General features: G+C 40.9%; 2 protein-coding genes across 13 annotated transcripts in view; both read right to left on the bottom strand.

The window, feature by feature from the left end:
* GABRR3 (gamma-aminobutyric acid type A receptor subunit rho3) overlaps positions 1-19,587 on the bottom strand; it is a 61,773-nt gene extending 42,186 nt beyond the window's left edge. Inside the window, exon 1 of the mRNA XM_085590449.1 lies at positions 231-19,587. The gene's annotated coding sequence lies outside the window, so the exon portion shown is untranslated. The remainder of the gene's footprint in view (positions 1-230) is intronic.
* Positions 19,588-20,280: 693 nt separating this feature from the next.
* Positions 20,281-21,795, bottom strand: part of DCAF6 (DDB1 and CUL4 associated factor 6) — a 74,302-nt gene continuing 72,787 nt past the window's right edge. For all 12 annotated transcript variants that reach the window (XM_021550185.3, XM_021550184.3, XM_085590311.1 and 9 more), the window contains one exon: positions 20,281-20,730. In XM_021550185.3, the coding sequence (XP_021405860.3) occupies positions 20,666-20,730 (65 nt within the window). In that variant the 3' untranslated portion in view covers positions 20,281-20,665. The remainder of the gene's footprint in view (positions 20,731-21,795) is intronic.

Below are 21,795 nucleotides of genomic sequence, written 5' to 3'. Positions count from 1 at the left end.
ATGTACATTAAGAATGTTTTAGTTCATAGCACCCAGGAGGAGTCTGCTCAGGAATCGTTCTCCTGGCCACAGCCTGAAGCAGCAGCATCCATAGGAGCTTGCAGCTGGAGCTCCACAGCCTCCTTACCCAGGGCAGGGATCAACACCTCCCTCCTTGCACTTGTCCTGAACACACTGCTGCCACCACCTCTTATTGCCTTGCTTTGTGCCTTGTTCTCATCGTTACTTACTTGAGGTTGCTTTTATTGGAGACCTTACGTATTTTAATCTATTGGCTGCAAGAGCTCCCAGTTTCTCTGAGTCCTTGTCATTCACATTGCACGAAGGGTGACCGAGGCCCCAGCCCAGATGCTGGGTTGTGCCATCGAGCTCAAACGCATCCTCCACAATTGTATAACCTGACCCAGACACGGTGTCCTAGTACCATATGGCCCCTGCCAGGTTACATAAGGTAACACACCATCTGCAATGACATCTGTGACCTGCTGCAGGTGGCATCACTCTGCAGCACGTGTTAAGAAGGGGAGGAGGCTTCTTACAGCCCAAGTTTTTGCTTTTTTTCACTTTTAATCTGATCACCTTGGCACAAGGCATTCCTAGCAACTCAGCAATGGCCTTTATCTGTCACCAGTACTAGGAGGAGTGATATATATATATGTAAGATATATATATGGTGGAAATAAACACTACAGATTTGCAGATGTGGAAATAATTTGAGGGCCAACATAGTAGGCATTTTGCCCCCAAATTTCAGAAGTTGTCAAGTGCGAAAATTCTTCAGGTAAGAAATGCTATTTTGCTTGCCTCCTGCTTTGTTAGCCCTGAGTGGTCATGTTTAAGATTTTCCACTAGAGTGCCAATATAAGAGTGAAAAAATAAGAGTAAACAAAGTTTTGTTTTACAGGGAGTGTGGGTCTGCCAAGTATTACATTACAGCCTGTTCTAGACCCACAGTGCTCAGAAAGGAAGGAGGTAGATTTGCTAGGTATTCCTGTGGCAGTCACCGTAGTGTGTGGACTTAGAGAATGTGAAGAGAAAGAACAAGAAATGCTTGGGAAGTGCAGAGGTACTCCAGCACCCTGAGATGGCAGGAGTGTGATTAGTACTGTTCTGATGGAGGAATGTATGTGCAAACTCTGGCTGAGACATTTCTGGCTGAGAAGTATGAGCTAATGGAGACTTGACCTCGAGTCCTAGTGAAAAATAAGGCAAATTTTTAAGGGCTTTATGCCTCTTTTTGAATAAACACTGAGTTGATTAAAACCTGTAGCAAAGCCCTGTGTTTTACAGGCTCAGGGATTCGGCACCTAAGAAACCTTTCCACTATTTCTGAAGTGGATTATTTTCTTCCTGTAACAAAGGAGCTTCTCTCAGCACTCGGAGAACAACGTGCAGCTGTTATCAATGCACACCGCTGTGTAACTCACTTGATCAGCCCCAGGCAGCAGGAGGTATCTCCCAGCCACAGGGCAGGCAGAATCTCCAACACACCCAGAGTTAAAATCAGCAGCCTCAATCCACACCCTGTGACTCCCAGCCCCGCCGGTGTCTCACAAGCACACTCCTTGCACTGATGGATTACTGGGGGTGTGGTGCCTCCCACCAGTGGTGACAACGAGGGGTTTTATTCCTAGGTGTTTGTAAGACAAAAAAAATCACACTGAAAATGCGTGTGATGAGAGCATCCCCATCTGCATCATGTGAGTCTCTCTTCGCTGCACCACGAGAGCTCTGAGCAGGAGGCAAGGAGCTCAGGGCTCCGTTTTGCAATTTGTGAAATGTCAGGGAAAACAGAAATTGATTTTGATTGTCTCACTGCAAAAAAAAAAAAAAAAAAAAAAAAAAAAAAAAAATCTATTTCTCTCTTTTCTGCCTTTCACAATGCTGCTTCTACCTCTTTGTTTTTCAGGCTGCAGATCAAGGTGTTCAGCAGTAGAGAGAAGGGCAGTGTACAGAGTCCAGCATATCGTAATTCAACACAAGAGAGAGACAGGGTCAGTTATTAAACCCTGGGCAGCCTGCCGGGCTTTCAGCACTGGGTAAGGAAAGCTGTTTGAAAAGCTACTTTCTCTCCTACAGCATTAGGTGAAAATGCATAATTTATGGGTTTTTAGGGTATTTGTTGTTGAGAGCATTGGGCAAACATTCACTGCTTGGTGTCCATAGAGTTTCCAGCTCTTCTGTTGTCAGTTCACTGATCCTGCCGGAACTTAACTCCAGCTTGTATAAAACCAGTGTAAAAAAGACATATATTAACACAAATATCACTATTACAGAGGGAGTGAGGAAGGCAGCTGTATCACTACTGCTAAATACTTTTCCTTACTAAATTCTAGATCAGTCATGCTTTGATATGAATCCTTATCCATAGGAGGAAAATACAGGGTTTAGAAAGATTGTTCATCAACTAAATTCAGCCTAAAAGTGCAACTATGCAAATTGAAATAAAAAGCAGTCATGAAGCTTAACATCCACTGGCAATGATTCACACTTCTGTTTACACTTTGAAAATCCTCTTTGCCTTAAATTTTCTCTTGGGGACATGTTTTTACAAGACAATTTCTCACTTTCATCTTCTCCTGCCCAGAACAGAGCTACTCCAATAAAGGCTGTAACTCTCAGCATCCCTACCAAGTATAGAAAAGGATTAGGTAGGGGTGGTATTATTTGCCCTGTCATCACTGAAAACAGTGCATTTTCATGACATTGGAATATCCTGCTTTTTTAAGATCTTACACAAGACAAAGGGATGATTTCTTCCATGCAGGTAAGAGAATTCAAATTAAAATAGGCACTATAGGTCAAGATGCAACAATAGTCATGCTGAAATAAAAGCTAATGAATCATCTCCAGTGTGTCTTACACAGTGTCAAAACAAAACATCTTTTCTTTCTCTCTCTTTTTTTCTATGAAGACAGAGTAGCTGTTATTCATGTAAATTTCAAAAGAAGAAACAGAGGATCATCAAAAATCCATTTTACCCTTTCTGGTGATGGTGGGAGGCTTTAAAATGTCCTAAAAGAGCCAAAACAGTGTTTTGGCTGATGGCTTTCATTTCACAACAGATGTAGAATTCTTCTTTAGCCCTGTGGATTGAGTAACAAACATGTAAGGAGAAAGGTACATACATGCCCAGTAGAATCAAGTATTTCACGCCAAACCCATTTCTATTTTCTTTAGTACTAAGTTTTAGAGATAAAACACAATAGCTCACAGTTTTTATTGGAGTAGAAGAAAGGCAAGTGATTTTCTTCATGTCCTCAAAGTCCCTTTGTCTTAAAAGTCTTGATAAAAATTAGTCTTTTGAACCCAGGTAAGTTTCAAAATACTTTAGCCAGGGACAGTAGCAGGACAAGATCAAAACCAGAAAATATAATTTTCATCGAAAGGAAGAGCTTTTCTGGAGACTAAACTGGGCTGATGGAAGAGGCTGTTCTCTCAGAAATCCTTGATATTAAAGGGTTTCCACCATGAAATGAGTTGTTAAATAAACACTCACCAAAAAATAACAATGCCTTTTCTAAAGTTATTTGGCTGTAGGGATTTTTAAAAAATAAAAATAAAATCAAGTGGTGTTCTACCACAAATATCTGTTCAGCTGTGAAGGCCAGTCAGGATAAATGTATCTTAAAAGCTAAACTTGTGGTGGTTCTCCTGATAAAGGGAGCAGTTTGTTTCATTCAGAATTTTTCCTAAATTTAGTCTGGCCTGCAATCAAGAGCCAATTTCTCCACCAACTTAATGAGATTTCCTGCCAGTTAATATCACAGCACCACCTAAAGAGCATTGAGAAGTCTGGGGCACAGTTCCCTGAAATTCTTTAGACTCCATGGTCACGCAAACACACCAAAACAACTCTTTTAACTTCCACTGCAAGCTTTTGGTTCCAGTGGATTTCTGGAGGTGGAAGTGTGGGTGAAAACCCTGGGATGTCATCACTGTAGGAATCACACTGACTACAAATCAGCTAAAGGACCCATTCTGGTTTTGAAATGGAATGGAATTTTTATGCTGGATGTCGCCTGGATCCACATGTCTTTCCCTGTGGGCTGGAGGTACCTGGGAACACTTTCTCCATCCAGCAGCTTCTCCTCCTCTTCAGAACCTTGCACGAGTCTCTGGGACAATCCTGTGACCAGACTTGCTGATACAAAGCTGCCTTTCAGCTCTTGCTTGAATCTTAGCAGTTCCCTCTCCTGGTCCCATGGAAGACCATTACTATTCATAAAAATAAATGCTATAATCAACGCAGCAAGGCTGCAGGATGCTTGGACAAAACTCCCAGAAGGGAGATGACAGGAATACTCTGCATCTGGACACCAGTCAGAAATGATGAGCCAACACCACAGAATGGTGGAACACAGATCACCACCTCAAGTGCAAGGTACAAGAGGATGGAGAAATTGACTCCACATCTGCTTGTATCTGCAATAATTAGACTGAGCAGGGCTAGGAGAGGCAGAATTTGAGAGGGAAAGAAATATTGTAGTCAAACAGTTGGAATTGGCAGCTAATTTCAAGTGTTTTAAGAACACTTGAATTCCCTAGTTTGATGGAAGAAATTTAGTTCCTCTTCCTCCCTTCTTCTGTGCATCCACCAGCCCTGCCATCTCCCATGTGAGCAAGCATTGGGGGGGGGGAGGGGGGGGGGGCTGTAGTTCATTGCTGGCCACATGCTTCTGTCAGGTGTTTATTTGCACTAAATAAATAAATACATAAAATTGGGCTGCCAATCCTTCTGAGCATTTGAAAATCCTTGGGAGGCATGGCTGCTCCTCACTCCTACCTCCTTCCTGGAGCCATGGGCTGCACTGCAGTCAAGAAACAGGCAGCTCCCAGGCAGGCAGGGAGAAGGACAAGACTCACAGGCCAGGCAGATGTGGGACATGGAGCAGCAGCCTTAAACTCTGAAGGATGACACCCTGGAAGTAACATTACCCCTCAGCAGCTGCAGAAGCAGCGCTCACTCTAGAGAGGAAGATGTTCCTTTCAATGATGAAAAACTGGTGAGAGGAAGGAGAACAGACAAAGTTGCCACTGCCTCTCTCTGTTAAACTATCACAGGACTTTTAAACCTCTGCAATTGAGAGCTCGTATCCTCTTAGCTTTATCCATTATTCTTAGCTGCAGTGAGGCAAAGGAAACCTGAAGGCAATGCTTCAGTTTTACCTTGATCCTTCTTTTTAGATGTAGTTTTAATGTCCAGGTTACTTATTGGCAAGTTTGGATGTCCACAAGACTTTAACACAAAGAAATTCTCTGTCACAAGCAAAACAGTTAAAGAAGTGCTTCTCAGAGAAAAGCTGATGAAAGGGACAGCTAAAAAAAATCTGGAGGATATCAGAGAATAAGATGTTCACTTTGGAGTGTATCCTGTGTACATGCTCTGTTGGTGATAGTGTTTGTTTTTTAAGATGTGCTTAACTCCTGAAAGGAATCTTGTTAGCTCTCATTTGATCAATGACTGGTCTTATGCCACAGCATCATCATGAAAAGGAGGCAGAATTTCTACTCCTTCTGAGAAAAACCACACATTTTTGTTTTCCTGTGTTGTGAAGAGCAGAGGAGGTTCCAGTATCTCACAGTCTGGCCATCCCGGGGTCTATGCATGAGAGGATTGTTAGTTATTTTTGAAACCCCATAAAGTAGTTATTTTCTAGTAATTTGTGATCTGGTAGATACTGTTCCCAGCTTTCAGGAGATTCAGTTTTCTACAAAGATTTCAGTTGTGCTGAGAGCTTGATCTTTTCAACAGCTATGGGGAAGGTAATTAAATCCATTTTGCATTTAAACTGTCTTTCTACCTTTCCATGTCCTAATGTGCCCTCTATGATTTTAAATTGCTTCCTTTTCTTTGCTTACAAGTGCTCTACTTCTCTAATCATGGAAAAATTGCCCTTCCTCACACTCTACCTTTCTGACTTGCAATAAATTAGCTGGTGACTCCATGACAACAAAATTGATCACATCTCCTCAAGCTGTCTCCGTATGTCTCAGGAAAATTCATGGGACCTTGTCTTCTCTGACAGCTCATGTCCTGGTTTTCCTGCAGCACCCTCCAACACTGACTGCTAAGTGAGACAGTTCTGGTGCTGCTTCACCTGATTGTTCTGCCACTTTCATGAGCACTTGCTTCCCTGGCTATCTATGATGGCTTTTTATCCTATTCATTTCACAGCTTAACAAATTTAAACTTTTGCAACTTCCTGATTTTTTTCAGTCATTACCAGTGCTCTTACTTGCTTCTCATATTTCCCAAGAGCATTTATAGCCATTAACTCTTCCATAACAGAGGTGAGTGTCTGGCTGCAAACCTGCAGTAAGGGTAGAAGAGCAGCCATTCCTAAAGCTCAACTCTTCAGCCAAAACCATATTTGAAGAGGGTTTTAAAAAGTATTATCATAGCCTGGATGCTCCTACTTAGTAGGATCTAGAAAATACAAAGGCGAGCAGACTACCAAAATTCCTGCTAATTAGCCCAAGCTGTCTGCAGTATGTGTGGAATACAGTATGAAATCATTTGGCTTTGGGAGCCCTGTAAAACTTAATCAACTGTTTCATTAATTGCCTTGTCACTTTTTGACCCATAAGGGATAGACTTGCTATTTCTGCAGATAGCAGGAATCCAGTACTTATGTCAAGTCAGTAGCTTGGACTAAAATGAGGGATACTTGGGTAGCGACAAGGAGAAAACGTTTGTACTGTCTGCATGTAGACCAGAGAACAATCAGGTTTTCTCAGAGGTAATAGGCTCAACTCCTGCAAATTCAGGTGGAAAAAGTCTTTTGATTAGAGTTAGAAAAGGAGCCATGCCCAGCAAGGTTCAGTCTCCTCACCCCCTAAGGAGCAATAAATCCTCTAATCCTACAGAGGTAAAAAAACCCCAACTTTACCAGTGGTTTTAGTATGTCCTTTCTTCTGAGAGGAGTGTAACTTGTTAAAAATTCTGTTTGCAATCAGCTTAGCAATATTCTTCCTGCTCCACACACATGGGAATTCTCACCTACAGCCACCCTGTGAATTCCTTGCCACTCGCTGTGCAGCTATCAGCTTCTCCATGCTTGAAATAGCTCCCCTGCTCCCAGCTGACACTCCCAGCCCACAGAAATCTCAGTATTCCTGTGCAGCTCCTTGGTTTGGGAAATTTAGAAATAGCACAGTGTTTTACTATTATCTTTGCAAGTTTAGGTGAATCCTCTGGAGATAGTAAAACCAAGAGAAAACTCCTGTATGTGCACCACTGACATTCAAAAATACGTGGCTGAGCTTTTTAGCTGGCCTCATTTGTCACCATGGGGTTAAGTCCCTAGGATAATTGCTGCCTCACGTAAGAGGAGCCTGGATAATTTGGCCATAGACCTAGAAAGGGGGCTCTAATTTCAACTAAAAATACATTTGCATTCCTTCTGCCTTATTCTTAACCACACAGCTTCCCTCTCACAAAGGCACAACCCTTGTGCACGCCTTTCTCCCCTGCCCAGACTTTCTTTTCACAACCCTGTATGCCTCTTTCCCAGCTCCCACTCTCAAGCTCCAAATTGGTCCCAGATTTAAGTCCCAAAAATCATCAAGAACTCAATTGATTTCTCCTTGTTTAAGCAAAGACTTCTATCTGAGAAGATTTCAGAGTTCAAGGGTTGTAGTATATGAAGTACCTTGGTGGGTAAGATGTTATATTAAAATAAAAGTCACAGAAAGAAAATTTTATTCTATTTGAACTAAGGTTTACAAAATTTTTGCAATTCTTGTTTAACCAAGACAGGCTTCTTTCTCAAAAGTACTTAATTACATGAAATACTAAAGTACTTTGTATTGAATCACACTAAATACAATGAAATAAACCTTATTTATTACTAAATTAATCCAAAAGTGTTACTTTTACCCAGATTTAATCTGGACAGAATATTTGTAGATTCACTGTCTGAGAAGCTCAGTATAACACTGAATTTGCAAACAACAAGGAGTAAAAGGCTAGATAATCATGACCTTCTTGACATTCCTTTGTGTTTTACATCTTCTAGGCAGAGATGTTTGGGACCAGTTCTTTCCTTTAAATTAAAAATCAAAACAAACAAAACAACCACTTTTCCCAGTGTTTGGTTTGGAAGGACTAACATAATTTGAAAAAAACTGCCTTAATGTATTGTTTTGTTGTTTTTTTGGGTTTTTTTAAATACTCTTGCCCTGTCAGTAATTAACAGATCCAAGTAATTTTAACAGGATAAGTTTTTCTTTCTATTCTGTTTATTTTCTTCTATTGCAACAAACCTCATAGTTGGCTGCCAATTAATTCAAAGCTGTTCAGTTTCTTTGTAAGACTCTAACAAGAATATGTTTTCTTCACTAATTATTCTTGAAGAAGGTAATTTATATTATTAAATGTTCTTCAGGTTTACTTTCCTGTGGTTTATGAGCTCTTGCTATCTTGAATTGTCTGGAGAGAAATAAGACAAGTAAGTCTCCAGAAAATAATATTAGGAATTACAACAAGCCACACAAAGGATAGCATTTTGAAACCAACAATTATAAAAGTTTTATGTTAAAATATTTCTGTAAATTGTAAGTAAAGTCCATTGGGATTTTTAAGAATGAAAATATTTTTCCTGGAGAAAACATTAGTGACACTGAAAGAGCTGTGCATTGCCTCCAGGGACACATTTTACTCAAAGCAAAGATGGGGAGGTGACCAGCTGGCTCAGAATAATTGAACAGGCTTAGAAAATCCTGCTCTTGATGTAGCTGATTTTGGCAGTAGCTTGAAAAGTCTTGGTGTGATCTGGTACCTTTACTCACGGGCCAGCCATGACCACAGCATTTCCATTTCTCAACTTTTTGGCAGCATTTGTAAAACTCTTGATATTTGAAAGTGCAGTTGCTGAAAGCTTGAATTGAATGCTGCAGGCACTGAAGAGTCTCCCAAGAGCACCATGTATAAAATGCAAAGTCATTATGTGTACATATCTATAAACCCAACGTGTGCTTCATCTTGCTTTTCTCCTTGGTGTTCATCTGCATCCTTCAGTACATAATTATCATTTTTGACTGTGCATTTCCTTACCTATCAGGGTGTGCCAGCTTTGGCTCTCACAATACATTTCACATTAGCTGTCCTCTATGCTTGATACATTGTTTTAGGAATACAATTATTTTTTGCTGATATCTCCACCACTTTGATTCATAAAATAAATTAAAACCATTACAACAGGAAGTAACTTATGAAACACTAAATGAGAAGCCCTCCCCCCAACCCAAGAGCTAAGACAAGAACAAAAGGAGCAATCATGGATGATAATTGCATTGTCTCATTCCATTTTCTTCTGAAACCTTGTTGCAGCTGTCCCAAGAAAACATGCATTATCCAATCCAAGTAACGAAAGAGCAATTCCAAAAGCTAATTGTCTATAAAAATCTAGAGTTGATCCTTTACACCTTGGAAATAGGAAGGTAATTGCATTGGTGTGCCAATTCATGACCATCGTCACTAGGTATCATGTCCAGCCTCAGAGTACCAATTTCTCCCTTTCGTAAAGTGTTAGGAGAAAAAAACCCATTCAAATATTGCATCGAGACCATTCCAGCACAGATGTGATTTTCATTCATCATGGGTCTATATCTGAGAGAAAAATGCATGCAAGATCCAGTGGCTAAAAACTGAAGAGCAATTCTGTGGCATGGAGCAGGAGAATTATCCTGGCACCTTCAAGCTTTAAAGTCCTTTAAACCTCTACCCAAGTTAGGAAAACACTAACATCTCTTCAAGCATTTCTTCCAAGACACAGGACACTAGAATGAGAAGAGGAAACAAATCACAACTGGTTCCATAGATGTCATTTTTTGGTGCTCCACTGACCACATTTCATGGCACAGGAGTTACCCCAGATGGCAGTAATGGGGTTGCTACAGAAGGTCTGATCAAAGACCAGACCTGGAAACTGTCTTCACTCAGCAAGCCTTGGCTTTACAGCTACTGCACAGACAGCAAAAGAAAGTGAGAAAAAACATTGCTGTTCACCAAGGGGAATGAGGAAACCAAAGGGCTGAAATGCTTTCTGACTGAAATGTAACCCTGGGAGAGAAAATGTATCAACTCTGCCTGGGAGTGGATGAAGAAAGTCCTAAGAAAGGAACATGAAACAGTTATTTTCACAAGCTTTGCTGGGGGTTTTATTGTTTTTTTCTTCAAGAAGAAATCATTAGGAGACTAAATTTGGACACCATTCTTCCACTCACTGCTGCTTCTGCTACTACCATGGCCCCAAGCTGATGGTACAACAGTAGGAGGCCAACAGCCAAAATGCATTAGGAGCTCAGCTGACATCATCATATCTCTGCTGAATGTCTTATATCACATGAATGTCTTGGTGCAGATCAGCAGTACAGATATTTAACATTTACTCTTCTGTGCAGACAATGTTTAAGAGTCCAGAAACAACACACAGGCATGCAGTATGATAAAACATGCATTTTACAGCAGAAAGAACCAACCAGGCTCATCTCATGAAAAAAAGGAAACACAACCCTGAATTCAACTACTGTAAATTTCCTAGTAGAAAAAGGTCATAATTTTTCATCTTTACAAATAAAAATATGGACTGATAAGTATAATCTCCCCTTTGGATTCAAAGCAAAGAGTTCCAATAAATGTGTGAGAATTTTGTCTAGGAATTTATCTTCCTTGATGATAAATCATTATGTATATACAAATCATGGTACAGCAAATAGAAGTTAGAGATTATTAAAAATAATAAACATGCAGTTTCTCAGTGATTTAGTGAAATGCTGTACTCTAAAAGGGCAAGTGATCCTTTTATGCAAGAGAGTAGCACATCTACTAGGCCCAAGAAATTAACAAGTCATACTCATAAAAATGACCAAAAATTGGGGATCAAAATTGGTTTTGATTAGGTGTGGGATTTTGATCCTGTGCCTTTAAAAGCTGACACTTTAGCAAAACCATCAAGCTGCATAATTTCCCACAGCTAGAAAAATACTGCTGATGATCTCTCAAGTGGAACCGAGCAAAAAACCTTATCTCATGCAAACAGTGAGATGTGTATTTTTGGGGAATTTTTTTTCCCCTCTGTGTTATATAATAAGAAATCAGGTGTGTTTTCCATGGAAATACTGATTCCTCATTTTAACTGCTGGTTTTTTAAGAGCTCCCTTCAACGTATATGCTGGTTATAGGCTTGAACATTAACCTATAAAAAAGGCCTAGAATTTGGTAACTACACACTCAATGCAAATTAATGAATCTGCAGATTCAGCTACACAAGATCCTTGTGCTCATCCCTCAAGCAAGGATGTTGATAAATGAAAAAAACTGGCACATTTATCCCAGACTTTTCAGGTTGTACTGCACAAACTGATCAAACGGAGTCCGGAACAAATGGGAGCATCCTAAACCCACCACCCCTTACAGCTCAAACCCACAGCCTTTAAAAGCAGTGTATCTCTCCACTGGCAAATGCATTTTTTTGGCCATCCATAGCAAGACCACGTGTTGTTCACAGTGGCAGAGCCCAAAGTGATGTACAGTGAATTATGTAGAGAACTAAGAAGCCTCCCTGTGCTGCTGCTATTATGGGGTCATTTTTGTCCACTCACCTGGAGGAAGAGCTGCTTTTCACTCTTCTCTGCCCTCTCCTGTGTTCTCTCTGCTTTGTCCATTAGCAAAGGGACCTTCCTGGTTGTACCATTTTGGAGTTGGCATTCTTAAACCCCCAGTCTGCAGATGAGAAATTTCACTAAACACTTGGCAAGTCTAGAGGACGCTGCGGGAATCTGCTGATACAACTCCAGTGTTCATCCATCTACTGGATATGGAATATAAGGAAAAGGAGTTCATTATGGTGTTTTCCAAGTAAACAAAAAAGGCATTTCTCTCCCTGAAGAGTGAATTAATTTCTTCATAGTCTAAATTTTTCAGCAAGTGGATTGAATCTGATGGATTTTTAATGTTCTTGTAAAGCCAGGAAAATGTATTAGAAATTGCTAACATTTATCATGTTCCTTGGTAGGATAGTTAGATACTTTGGTTAAAAAGAAACCCCACACTGATTGTCTCTCTTGAATAAATACTTTTAAGTAAATTACTGGGGCTGCAGAACAAATTAAAAATAAACAAAAGATAAATAATATTTCTGCAAGAAAATAGTGTCCAAATTTAGCCCATGCAATTTTTGTCAGAAGACAGAGGCTAGAATTATCTCCAGCTAAACCAAGGCTCTCATATACCTTGTCATTTAGGAACTCTTTCAGTGACATGCAGGCAAAGACTAGAACTGACAATTATTTCAACAGGAAAAAAGAACAACAAAACGGAGGTTAGAGGACACATTATTTATTGTGCTTATCTGACAGCCCAAATGCAATGAGATGAGGCAGAAGTGCCCAGGCACTGTTTACAGGAAGAATCATTTCTTGTAATAGATTTTCATTTCCCTTTGCTCTGTCATAATTAGAAATGTCAAATTTCTTTGGGGAGGAAAAAAATAAAAAGGCACAGGAAAAGTTTTCGCTTCCTCTTCTTCCTTAGGAAATGAAAATATGAGTGAGAATTGAAATATCTGTCTGCAATAAATGTTTGTTTGCTCAACCTAAAATGTATTTACATTTTTGGAAGTGTGGAATGCATTGTTCATAATCTAGTTAGTCCATCAAAAGTATATTCAGATATGTATTCTTTACCTTTGAATGATGATGAATCTGTTATCCAATGAACTTAACCCGAGATACCAACAAATCAGAAGAAGTTTAGGAAATGCTGCTTGTAGAAAGTAACAGGGTAGCTGAAAAGTGCAGGAAAACATGGCACACACAAGCTGTTCATAGATTTCAGATACCAAGGCAAATTGTCTTCTGGAAACAATCTTGGAAAATTAATTTCTATAACAACACATCTATTACAGTGGACTTACCATGGCACACAGGATAAAGGAACCACAATAAATGTAGTTCACAAAACCCCCAACCCACAGCAGAAAGTAGTTAAACTTAGTTAAATAAGTTGACTTTTGCTGCACCTGTGGTGCTGGTTATTTTGGTTTGGTTGGTTTGTTTGTTTTTATCTTGATTTCTGCTCTTAAATCCAGGAGGTTTCCAGATCCTCAGGTCCTGTGCACTCTAGCTGGCTGACAAACTCTTACAAGAAATGTTCTTGTTAAAACAGTCTTGTGCCATGTTGGAACAGGATGTTTCTTCTCTCCTTTCTTCATTTCAAATTGTTTTGTGAACTGAAAATTCTAAGGACATTCAGTTTTCAAAACATTTCTGTAAGGAAATCCGCTGCCTGTGTTTTGAGAGGGGTGCAGTGACTCCAACAACATCAATTCCAGCTCGCAGCTGCATTTGGATCTCAAATCCTTGGCTCTGGGCATGTGTCAGGCTGCCAAACAGCTCAACTTCCCAGCAACATGGGAATTCCTCCCCATCTCTGCTGGCTGCTTATGAGAGAGGGCTGTGGCTTCATCGAGTCCCTTGCTCAGGGCAATCCACGAGGCTTTCAGGCAGGCTTGGATTACACAGGAATTCAGCTAGCTCTGCATGTTTCACAGCTCAGTGAGCAAACCTGGGAACAAATTGATGGTTTAAATTGAATTTTACTTCTGATGTGCCAAATGGACCACCTGGATAGATTCCTAAATCTGAATGTCTGGCTGTGGAGTACCACCCTCTGAGGCAGCTGAATCCCATCCATCTGCCACCCTCCAGCCCACAGTTTAGCCCAGAAGTTGTGTTTTTCTGAAGTGCACCCCATCCTAGGGGGTTACCATGGCAACTGAGGGACGACTGGCAGATGCTGATCCTGCTGCAACTCCACTTCTGTCAGGAGACAGCTAAATCACTAAAGCTCTATTTTATGGTCTTTATTGTAAGACCCAAGGTAATTAAAGAGCACAGGGCATACCTGCACAAACCCAGCCCATTCAGAGCTGTTATTCTCCTATCAGCAACAAGTAATTCCATTTTTTGTACCAGCCTGTTTACTATTTTGAGAAAGCCCATGAAGCACTCAGCTTTGCCATCACACAGCTCACCAAGCAGTGCAGCAGCAATGCTAGTAATGGTTTACCAAGAAATACACATGCTCCCTCTCCTCAAGAGGTTCATGTGAAGCTGCCAGTGTGGAGGAACTTGTTAGAGACTGAGTCACCTCCTATTTTTAAAAGGCTGGTGCAAGAGGACTCACCTCAGAAATGTTAAGTCTCCAAACCCTGCTTTTATTATTAGGCTGATAAGGGATGATAGGCAAATTGTTTTCTCATTCATGCAAAATTTTTCAATCTTTTGAACAGGACTTTTGATGTTGTCTGTCTCTGTAAACTGGCTCTAACACCATTTTAAAGCCAAGCTGTGTAAAGTGTGTAAATATGATCACCACTTAACATCAGCACTGTCAGAGGAGGATGGCAACATCTGACTCAGAGCCTCGTGTCTTGATGCCTGAGCATCCTCTGTTTGCTCTTTGGCAAACAGAGAGCATATCTGGTGATATGGCTCAAAACCCTGGTGTGCACAAATCTGGGCTCTGTTGCCAGGCAGAGATTCCCAGCCTCAATTTCCCATCTCCTCTTTCTTCAGAAATATATCCTGGTGGATGCCTTATTTTTCAACCTGCAGATTCACTGAGATGTCAGCTACCCTTTCATGGAAAGGAGAAGCCCATTTCTCTTCTGCAGCACAGCAGCTTGTTATCCTGCATGGATCTGCAACTTGGAAATACTTTGTTAGAGCTGTGTCATGTGGCCACTGCCCAGCAACACAGGAGGTCACATCCCTCTGACAGCTTTTAATGCAGGATACCCCCTGCCATATTGCAGGCATCTGGCATTGGAGCATTTCCCTGCAGCCCAGCTGCACTTCAGTCTTCTCTGTAACATCCCTCTGCTTTTAGACTGTCCTTCAGTGAACCAAAATATCATTGCTGCATTGAAAGTTTCTCCCCTTCCTTGTGTCTAACTCAGCTTTTCATTTATCCTCTCATTGTTTGCTTTCAGCTGCTTTCTGCTTCCCAGGCAATGGGAGAAGGGGAGACCTTTCTTCTGCTCCTCCTGTCTGCTCTCTGCCTGTCCACTGATTGGCCAAAACTGCACCTTGGGCTCACTCTCTTAAACCTTTGAGTCGTTTCTCCAAACTGCTTCATGGAATGCCAGGAAACAGAGGGGAAAGACAGTATGAGAAGCAGGATGAGAGAAATTAAACCACTTTCTCATTTCTGCATCTCTCGCCCAGCTCTCCTCTACAGAAGTATGTAACAGTCCAAATTTAGAGCCTCCAGACTGCAATCAAATCCATTCAGCACAGCGATGTGGCATTCAAGTGCTGTGAATGAAGCTGAGTTTCTGAGCCATCACATGGATTTTCAGTGTGGTGGGGGAAGTGTGTGACTGTCACCCTCAGTGGCACCCATGGCCCCAGAGCAAGGCACACACAGTGTGGTTGTGAAGGAGAGGGCTGGGAATTGCTCCTGCCAGGGGAGGTGCTGACTGTAAATCTGGGGGTGTGCCAGTCTCCCTGCTGTTGGGGTGAGCAAGAGCTCCTGCCACAGGGAGAATCATCTTCTCCAGTGTAGTCATTGCACAACCTTTACATGCAATGGTAGCAGGTGCACAGTATGATTATATTTAAAAAGAAAAAAAATCGCTTGATAAAAATTGGAAAGAATTTTGAAGTAGGTCTTCTATGTTACATCCTTGTGCCTGGAAAGCTGCTGTAGTGCAACTAACATCCAAGCCAAATGGTCTTGTCACAGTGCCTAACACTATTTTTAAAGCCCTGTTCATTTAAAGACTTACAGAACTTTTCTTTGCTCTAATCCTGGGTAAAATAACCATAGATTATTTTAAAGCATGGTATTTCCCATTTGAATGCTCATGGAATTAGACCGGTAACAGTCTCAAACACTTGTGTTGAATGAGCATCCTCAGAGCTGTCTACTGACAGCTATGACAACAATAAGCAAGAATTAAACACCAACTCACCTTGCACAACTACTGAATGGTCATCACACTCTGAGGAACAGAAACCCCATCTTGCAACTTGAAAAGTGTCACATTCAACTCACCATTAAAAGTACCTTGTGTTAACTATCACTCCTTTAGATGACTTAACTGTTACAGGTTTGTTTTAAAGGTATGTGGTTTTTAACCAAATTTCTTATGAAGTGAGGAAGGAGAAAATACTGGAAACAGGGTCTGAGCATGGAGTCATCCTGTAGAGGGAAAGGAGAAGAACTGCAGTGCTGTTTAAGAACAGCTGCAGATCCCCTGGGATTTGTTTTCCAATTAGTTACAAAGCCCATTAACAAACTCTATTTAGAGGGTTTTCCATTTAAGTAAGATTTTCCTAAAATAGTAGCCATCAGTTCTTATTTAGATAGTGAATCTGTCAAATTCCATGGACTATGCTAGTGTACAGCCATCTTCCTGAAAAAAAAAAAAAAAAAAAAAAAAGGGCAGCAGGATAATATGGTAGAGTCATAATTAGAAAAAAAGGAGCTTGCTTTGAAGAGTAGCATATCCCTATTTTTCCTGTCAAAACACCTTGCTGTGGGTTGTAGTAGTAGTTATTTTTTTAATTTCAGTTTGCTCTGCCAGTACAGGGAAATTAATCTAGAGGGGAGCATTGACAGAAAGTTCTTAAAAGGCACTAAGAAGGTGCCTTTTCATCAAAGAGAACAAAGCAAATGCAAATACTAAAAGGAACATTTAAACCTGTGGAAAATAGATTTCTATTACCTTAAATAACTCGGGCTCAGCAGTAGAGAATGTCACTGAGAAGACAAACTGGATGCTTACACAGATAAAGGTATTTGTGAATGTCATAATACATGGAAAGAGCTTAAAATTGATTTCACCCCACATTTCAAAGACTAGTTCAATCTCTGTTTAGGCAGGGCAGTGACCTCACAGATGCCTCCTGTGTCATTCCCTGTGCTTCAGCTGAGGCTTTTGGGGTTGGCCTCTTGTTGAGTGTGTGACTGGATCAGGAGGAATATGGGCTGGGATCCAACTGCTGCTAATTGCAGCTCATTTCTTAACAGTGCTGCCAGCTCTGCCCACGAAACAGGACTATTCCCAAGGATTGTGAGTGATAGCCTGAGCCTAGCTCAGTGGGATCCTTCCATAAAAAAAATGGCTTTCCATAAAAGAATGGCTCAGCTCTCCCAGGCAGTGCCTCTGAGCGTATTCATCCCCTGCACACAACCACACACACACTCAGTGGTTATTTTGTTGGTGCAAGGTCAGTGAAACCCCCATTGAACATTTACTTCTGGAATTTCCTCCTAAAAAACATCATCTGGGATATTCTCAAAGAGCTAAAGGTGTGCACAATAGCCTACTGCAACATTTATCTACTGCTTAGGTAAGAAAAATTCACAGTCCCAAGTGATGCAGGATGCCTTTAACAAACTTTCCTGACTCCATCATGTGAGGCACAAAGAGCAGAACTCAGAGTGGATTGAACAAGCTCAGCATCTTTGTCATTTAAAGAAGAGATTGTGTCCTGCAGGGTCCATCTGCCCAGGCTTCAAGACACCAAATAATTTACCAGGAATTGTAGCAACATATCAGAGAAGTTGCTTTTGATCTTTGCAATGGTGTTAAGGAATATCCTTCCTAGAAGTGAGCAGTGACACCTGAGCCCTTGCTCTTCCCAGCACACAAGCAATGACAGTGCTGCAGTGCATGTGCAATGCTCAGCCCACACAGCAGGAGAAGGTGTTCCCTGTATCCTTATCACCATCCTGACGTTCAATTTCGGCTGCTATTAGACAATAACGTTTTGGGTATCTCCAAGTGCAGCAGGAACGAGGCACTAGAGGGAGCTCCGGCAGCACCACCCACCTCTGAGCCCCAGCCTGAAACCAGACCCCGAGCACGAGATTTCCTTCTCAATTTGGGAGGCTTTGGGATGGCTTATTGCTTTGATTAACTTCTCTGCACATTTAAATAACATTTTCCAATATTCTTTTGCAGCTGCAAACTCTGGAATTGCCAGCATTCCCCATTTCTGCCAACAGCTTCTATTATTGTATGGTTCTAGGAATTCAGATTTAGCTCTTTACATAAATGTTAATAAAATAAAACCAGCCCAAACACTGTAGATATCTTAGTTTAGAAAAACTGCCTGAAAAGCTTCAGTGAAGTTTGAAAAACCCTCCAGATACTAATTTTTTCCCTTATTGACATTAAATCCTCCTTTTAATCAGTAAACCCGCAGCTATGCATCAGGAATTAAAGCTAATATTTAGCCTTTGAATAAATAAGAGACATTTTGGGAATAATGTGCCTATTGGGGAACTGTGGGGAAAAAAAGACAAGATTATTGCTGTTGGTATGCTCTTTGCTGGCAATTGCTCTAACTAAAGCAGAAGTGGCAGAAGTAGCTTTTTTATTTTTAGAAAGATATCCACAGTGATTTATTAAACCTCTCTGGGGAAGACAAAACTTATGCTCTCAATATATTTACTTGAGGAATAATTTATTTTCAAGGCAGAAATCTAATAATTTCTAAATAAGAAGAGTCAGGCTTCTGTAGAAACACCAGGGCTAATTTTGGAAGAAAATACCTCAAAAATCAACTACAGAGAACCCAACTGCATTAAACATTGTGTTACTCTATTTCATTCAAAAAATTGTTCAGGAGCCCCAGCAGTGGAGCAGACAATCCTATTTTATCTCTACACTAAGCACCTTATATATTTCCTGTATAGTTCTTTTAAATCTAATGAGAGCAGAACCAGTTATAAAAATTAAAGCTTAATTTACATGTGATAGAAAAACATTGCTCAGTGCAGTGCTATGAGCAGCAAGGTTTGAATAGTGCTAAACCCCTGTGTTCTCCCCTTTCCAAAGAGATCCTCCACAAAGTCATAAAATATTCTTTCATTTCTTACTGATCTAAACATGCTTTAACAAAACATTATCTCATGAGAAAAAACTACAGTTATGCTTCCTTCTCCCACAGAAGGGCCACTTACTCCACCAGAGAAGAGAGATGTCCTTATTAGCTGTTCCTCTCAATTTCCTTAACAAACAAGCATCTTACCTTAACATTTTCTCCTTTCTCTTGCTGATGTAAGATACTTTCTCAAACACTTAGTAGATCTCCATCCTCTGCTGCACCGACCTCCTTGGGATGTGATGGTTCCTGGGTTTCACAGCACTCCAGTGCTTGAGGTGTCCATTCTTCTCAGCACCCTCTGCCTCCAAAAACCTCTTTCCCCAACAGTTATTTTCTCCTTTGCCAAATTCTCTTCACTGTATCACTTTCAATGATTTCTTAACTTCTCCTTTAAAACAAACAAGGAAACCACCCAGCTACCCTTATTCCATCTCCTCACACTCTTCCTCTCCCCTCATGTTATTCTTCCCTTGCCCAAGGGAATATCTTCACTGTTACTGCCAGCTGAATTCCATATAATTCCTACTTCTCCTCCCTCACAAATTTCTCTTTATCTCTCTCAGTTGTTTTGGTTTTCCCTTTTCCCTTTATATCCCTTGCCCGTGTCGCTTCAGCTTGCCTGCACTGTGAATCAGGGCATCAGAATGTTGTGTTAATGTTCTTTTGTATTTAGTGTGGGGAATTCCTTTTGTTGAAGTCAGGAAAGTTTGTGCAGCTCATGTGATGAATGTGTATTTTAATGTCAGCAGGGTAATGAAGTCTCCAGTACCCTCACGCCCCTGATTTAGAATTCTTCCCAGCATTCTGTATTCCCCAATGGAGCCCCTCAGCATCTGCCATCCTTGGCAAGAACTGCCATTGAGCAGTTCTTTCCATTGCTCCACCTTCCTTCCTCCACTTTCTCTTCCCCATTGCCATCCAAAAATCTGTGGAGGAAGGGTAAAGCCCATAAAACAGACTGAGCAGCCTTCTCAAATAATCACTCCTAGGAAATAATGCACAGGAATTTTTAAATTCATGTTCCCTAAAGCCAGTGGAAATTAAGATGTACCTGCTGCTGTTGCAAAGAAGGCAAAGTCACAGATCTATCAGTGAAATACAACTATTTCACCAGCATTACAGACCCAGGCAAAGAGAATGGGAAGTGACATTAAACAGCTAAGGGAGAGAGAATTTTTGCCTACTTAAGTGTGGGAAATCCAAGAATCAAAAGACACAGGGTCTTAAAAGTCCCCAGTGCTCACTGTAAGAAATAATTGTGTTTGTCATTTAACAAACACTGTAAGAAAGAATGCAAATACTGCAAAGACAGCAATGGGGTTCTAGTTACAAGGGATAAATTAATTGCTGCACAAAGTAAAACCAGAAAACTACTCAAAACAACCAAATCTTTTAATCAGAAAGCAACAAACATGCAAACAGAAGGTATAGAAATTTATTTGAACCAACGTTTTTACTATCATGAAAGTTACTTTAAAACATTGATCCAAGCTCCCACATTTGCTGTTTAAGGAAAATATTGCACTTGGCATCTTCTAGCACCCCTCATAAATGGCAAAACATTTCAAAAACATTTTTGTTTATTTTAACTTGCACACTCTCCCCAAGTCATGCACACAGTCATTCAAAAAAAACCAAAAGGTTAGGTTATCCAAAAGCAATACCTCAGAATTGCACTAAAGCTCTGTAAGGAAAAATATAATTAATGTCTTATACAAATTCCATTGACTTCCAGGTGCTCACACACAACTGTTGGTTACTCTTCATCTTCGTTTTCATTCTCCTGGCCAGATCCTTCTGATCTGTCACCTTCCAATCGGTCTGCAAAACAGATTTAATAAAAAGAACCTGTAAAATCTTCTTTTTCTGGTAAATATTTATTACATGCTGTCTCCCTGTGCTATTACACAATGGGCTATGGCTGTAGGTTTTATGGTAGAAGAAATTCTGTGTGGATGTACAGCAGAGAGTGGGTAGAAATGTTACCACAAGAAAGGAGAAAAGGAGAAATGCCCTTAAGGATTTCCAGGCATGAAAGCAAAACATGTGTACAAAAGGAAAAATCTTGTAGCTGCTGACTAGCTGTCAGCACAGAAAAGATGAATGCAAGTATAACATTAAAATGAGATGGTGACTGCAAGGGACAGAAGTGCTGTTCTGGGGAGCTGAAACTCCACAGAGTTAGAAATATGAATAGTCCAGGAACTGGGAGATCACTGCCTGTCACTTCAATACAGAAAAAGTGCCTTTTCATGTAAATATTCAGAGAAGGGCAAATACAGAAATGTGTGAGGGAACATGACTGGCTCAAGACCAATCACTCAAGCAACATGCAGGCAGGTTTAAAAACATTCTATCCAGCCATAAGAGATTTTTGCTGAAATTGTTGTAACTGAAGTGTTAGGCAGTTCTTTTAGTTATTTCACTCCAAAGAGATAATGACATCTGAAAGAAACAGGAGCATGGAGGTGCAGCACTGGGCTGGGCACATGGCACCCTCCTGGCTCCTAGGGCTCACAGAGCAGCCGGAGGTGAGAGAGAAGCAGCAGCTGCCACAGGCACAGCTTCCTTCCCACCTCACCACTGCTTTGCTCAGACAGAGTCCCCATATTCCGTATCTCCCATCACTTTCACCTCCATCTTCAGGCCGGTTAGGGTTTTGCTCCATATGCCATGCCAGCCTCCCAAAACTTCATCTCCTTGCTTCCTACACAGTGTGTGATGTCTCTCTACTGTCCTCCATCTACAGGGTCAATCCACTGCACTCAGCTTCTCCAGCACCAACATCCAGCTCCGAGTGATGATGATTCCTCCATGCAACCCTCTTATGGGCAGTTTTTCCCATGGGAACTGGAGGAACATCCTGCTGCCCTGGGAACAGCTGCC

This window comes from Lonchura striata, chromosome 1, assembly GCF_050655825.1.
Source record: "Lonchura striata isolate lonStrDom1 chromosome 1, ASM5065582v1, whole genome shotgun sequence".
Lineage (NCBI taxonomy): Eukaryota > Metazoa > Chordata > Aves > Passeriformes > Estrildidae > Lonchura > Lonchura striata.
This window is presented reverse-complemented; position numbering and strand designations above follow the sequence as displayed.